This window comes from Palaemon carinicauda, chromosome 26 (genome assembly GCF_036898095.1).
Source record: "Palaemon carinicauda isolate YSFRI2023 chromosome 26, ASM3689809v2, whole genome shotgun sequence".
NCBI classification, from domain to species: domain Eukaryota; kingdom Metazoa; phylum Arthropoda; class Malacostraca; order Decapoda; family Palaemonidae; genus Palaemon; species Palaemon carinicauda.
Window position 1 is genome coordinate 73198862 of NC_090750.1, and position 4912 is coordinate 73203773.

General features: G+C 30.6%; 1 protein-coding gene across 1 annotated transcript in view; it reads right to left on the bottom strand.

Moving 5' to 3' along the window:
- Positions 1 to 4721: 4721 nt before the first annotated feature.
- Positions 4722 to 4912, bottom strand: part of LOC137620225 (uncharacterized) — a 33678-nt gene continuing 33487 nt past the window's right edge. Inside the window, exon 2 of the mRNA XM_068350459.1 lies at positions 4722 to 4912. This exon is cut by the window's right edge and continues 536 nt beyond it. Within this exon, the coding sequence (XP_068206560.1) occupies positions 4873 to 4912 (40 nt within the window). The 3' untranslated portion in view covers positions 4722 to 4872.

Sequence of the window (4912 nt, forward strand, 5' to 3'; positions counted from 1 at the left end):
ACTGTAGGTGTCAAGATTGGGGGAATATGTATCAACTGTAGGTGTCAAGAGGGGGGAATATGTAATACTGTAGGTGTCAAGAGTGGGGGAATATATATCAACTGTAGGTGTCAAGATTGGGGGAATATGTATTAACTGTAGGTCCAAGTTAATGTATTGTATTCTTTGGATAACAGGATTAAAGACATAAGACATGCCTTTTCAATCGACCAAAAATTATTAAGAGATCCTCCATGGAAACTGGAATTTTACAATAAATTCATCCATAATTTTATTTATTTTCTGCTCCTATGATAGATCTAATCAAAAGAGAATATTTTACAATGGTCTAATGAACATTTAAGTGCTTCAAGGAGCTTAAACGAGATCTTTCTGATCACCCCATCTTTATGTTGCCCATCTTTATAAAACTCTCTTTTCAAGGACTACTGCTTCAAATGATGGCATGGGTGCCGTGAAGTTACAGGGAACTGATGGAATCTTATTACTAGCCTGTTGTGGTAGCAAGAAGTCATGAAACTGAAACGTTCCTCTTCTAAAGAAAATGAATGTTTTGCCCTACTTTAGGCAATACAAATATCCAAGGAGTAAATGTTCGGTACTGAGTTTGGTGCTTCATATAGACCATTTACACCACTCGCTCATTTAAAAAAATCTGAAGATCTAAGCATGACAGGTTACAGAGATGAGCAGTGAGTATTCAACACTTTTCTTTCCATGTACAGTAAAAAACGTTAGAGAATATTTGGGCTGATATGTTGATATTTTTAGTTTATATTTAATTTGCTTATTCTTGACATGGGGTATTGTTTTGAACAAATTGTCAATAGAATGAGTTGCAAAGCTGTAAATTTAATTCAAACGTTTTGTGTAGTTCGTTTTCTATAGTTCGTTTTCTATAGCATTCTAGGCAGTGTGAAAATTGTGAAAGCTTACTGATAACTACCAAATCAGCCATCCACTGACCCGACTTCTAAGTATAATTTTGTTTATTGTATTTAATCTGGCTTTATATTTATACATATAAATCTGTATTCTTTACTGTGTTGTGACGCGTGTTAATATATTTACAGAATGCCTCTCTTACCTAGGCATACTTAGAGCAGACTAAACTTCAATTACTTGATATTAAAGATTCAGACAGGGACCAGAGAGGATACCTAAAGTATGCGTTCATGACTATTTTTCCTGGATCGAATGTGTTTCATTTTAGGGATTTTAAACTATTATAAAATAAACTGTTTGAAAAAGTTTGATGTTTTTTCCTGGATCGAATATTTTTCATTTTAGATATTTTAAACAATAGTAAAGTAATCATGTAAACATTTTGAAAGTTTGTCAATTTTTCTTAGATCGAATATATTTCATTTTAGGTATTTTAAACTATTGTAATGTAAACTATGTTTGAAACAGTTTTGGATTTCAGTAATATTTTTACCGAGTCCGAAATTTTGATTGCATAACGACGAAGCAGTTTAATTAGTTTAAAACTTTTGGTAATTGCCTGTCATGTAACTTGATTGTCAAAAAAAAAAAAAAAAAAAAAAAAAAAAAAAAAAAAAAAAAAAAAAAAAAAAAATTGCTCAGAACCATTATCGATACTAAAAAGCAAAAGGCAGACGAACTCTTAAAGCGGTCATATAATTAATATCAATGATATATTCATCGTTAATAGAGAATGCAAAGTGGAAAGGCTGGTATTATGAAATTCCAATGATATAGAGTTATTGACCGCCAAATTTAAAGGTGCTGTATCGTTCTGTATCGTAACTTCCATTTTTGATGCGTCATTTTCGTTTGACGTTACAAGGGCACTCGCTGCATGACTTAACGTTAAGGAAAAGTGATCACACTAGGTGTATGAGAGAGAGAGAGAGAGAGAGAGAGAGAGAGAGAGAGAGAGAGAGAGAGAGAGAGAGAGAGAGAGAGAGAGGTAACCTTTCTTGTCAGTCACCACAGCCTTAATCCGTATTAGGAATATCTTGCATGAACTGGAAAATCGTTGTGTTGTATATATCTTCAAAATACTTGACAGATGAATTCTATTGTAATGTCATATCTTTTATCTTTCTGAAACTTTTATTTCTCATTGTTTTATGATTTGCAAACAACTACAATGTTAAGTTGATGGCATTATTGGTTATCCCACCTAAATATGATTTTCACTTACCGTATCTTCAAAAATATTCATCTCTCATTGTGCATATTATATCTATCAATTAAAGCTGTGTTTTATCCGTAGGTCATGGCTCCAGAATTTTCAAGTCGAGTTCGGATCAACCAGGTTATTTTCAATGGAAATCCAATGGAATTTCCAACCCGGACTAAAAATGAGATTTTTATTCAACGCGAAGACTCTTCACACAGACTCAGAGTATAAAAAGGTGAGAAGGTTAAAATAGTAAGGGAAGGTCAAATGGGTTAAAGATTAGCTCTAAAGAACATTATTTTTGCAGTTGAAATGATTCTGGAAAAACAAAGCCTCAGACGAGAAAGTCCTTATTTAATTGATCAATTGCCTTGTTCCTGGTATCCGCTTTATAAGATTTCTTAGTTCTCAAACAGTAGTTCATGATCTTAGTTATTTTAAGGCCGAAAAAAAGGCATTTCTTACTTTCATGAAACTTATTTTGCAAGTAATAAAGTCGGTGCAAATTTAATTATTTAACAAGTAAAATGTTTCCAAAATTGCATTTTAATTTGAAGACTCAAATTTCACTTATTTTTATCTCGTAGGTTACGGAACTATATAGTTTTAAGTATCTTTCTGTCAGAATATTTAGCATATCATAAACCCCTAAACCTTATCATTTTTAATTTTGTTATAAAAGTTTTCATTAAAATTTGACATCATATGCTGAAATAACTATTTAAATGAAATTTCATTGTCTATATTTCGTTAATAGGATCTAGTTCTGCTTGTATTATATATGTAAATTATATATATATACAGTATGTCAATGTATTGCCGTACATAAATTCCATGTAATTAATTCAGGGTTTAAATTGCTCAATGGGAATATCAATCTTTAGGCCATTTTCGCGTCGTTAGCAAGAATTAATGTAATATAATGTACGGATGCTATGATATAGTTAAAGAAATTTTCTCCATTAAGCCATTTGAGATATTTCAAAACCACAATGAATTGACGGCTAGGAAAATCCTAAGAATAAGAAATAACGTAAGGTTAACGATTTTATTTGCATATTGAAGGAACTCTTGTATAAACCGAAGCTAACAGAATGTTTCTGAAACACCGCCATTGTTAAATTGATGGAAAGCGCTCTGTCACCAATATAATCAGTGAAGGCATTAGGCCGATTCGTTCAACCTTTTGGTGTCTCATCATATCTCGGTGCAGGATTAGTTTATATAATCGTATATTTTAACAATTCAGTTTTTTCATATTTGATTGAAGAATCTAACATATGTCCCTTCAATTAAGTAAATTAACTATCTTATTTTCCTTGAATTTTAGGTACTTTTAGTAAATAAGGTAAAAATATTGAGAATGCAAAGCAGGAGATTTTATAAAGTCCGTATTTTATTTTACTGGAATTGCATTTATAAAATAAAATTATACAAAAAAATTATTTGTTACACATTATACAAAAATGAAGCGTTCGAACGAGATAATATAATGCCATTTAAAAAAAAAAATATGGTGAAAATAGTTTTTGTAATTGTTTTTACACAAGAGAAGCTATTTACATAGTAAAAAGTACACTTGATACAGTAATATTTTTCGTAATGCTTTTATAATCAGGATAAAAGCTATCTTTTATGAAACATTATTAATCAGGATAAAAGCTATCTTTTATGAAACATTATGACTTGGTTACATTTTAGTTTCCTGACTACAGCAGTTTGAAAATGTTAATGTCAAAATTAATGTAAATCATTTAATTATTAACAAGTGAAACAAAGATAAATAGCAATTTTATAAAGAAAATATACCCAAAATCATTATGGCTGTATAATATATAAATTTCACAATTTCCGAAATGAGAGAACGCATTTCGTGCCCGTCCGTAACCCTTTTCTAGTCATTCTTCTATATCAATTTCTCTTAATTTTACAATATTTTACAAGCAGAACACCATTGAGAGGCACAAATTTATATAGTTTAAATTAATATTTACAACAACGTTAAATGTTTTAGTGTGTAATTTATAATTGTCTGTCATCCTAGATAAAGCAGCTAAAATAATATAAGGAACTGTCTTAAGTTGTTTTCTAAGAATTCTTTTGAAATATGCCGTTAAAACTGTATTGTTTCAATATCAAAACTTTTAGACTTTAAAAAACTGTTTTTGGCAACAGTTTTCTAGTTTATCCCAGAGTAAAAAGTAAATACCATTTGTTTACCGAAATAAGTTAATTCTTATACTACTAACATAGCAGTTTACATAAAATTCCTATGTAGTATTTAACAAATACTATATAATCAACTTTGCTTTATTACATTTCCAGAAGTGTATGTGATTAGTTTTTAAATTCATGTAATTAAAGTATAATTTTAAAATTGGTGGAAAATATTCACTGTTAGCTTAATCGTTCACAAATATTGATAGTTTTCTTTAGTTTGTACGCAATTCTTTTTACAGTATTACTGCGTTGAAGAGTAATAGTATTTTGAATAATAGACAATTTACTTTTCTTTCAACAGGTGGTCGGCAATGATAGTCTTTACTCCTGCACACAATCATTCAAGCTTTGTTAATCCTCCCATTTCCTAAAATGCGCAGGTAACCTGTCAGCACCCAACAATAATGACGCAATGACATAAGTCAACTGAATTATCATCTCTTGGCATACTTAGAGAGCCAATGACATTTCTTCATCCATCCTCTCGACACAAGTCCAAACGTTTAGAATCCAACGGGTCTGAAGCTTGACATATAACCAGCA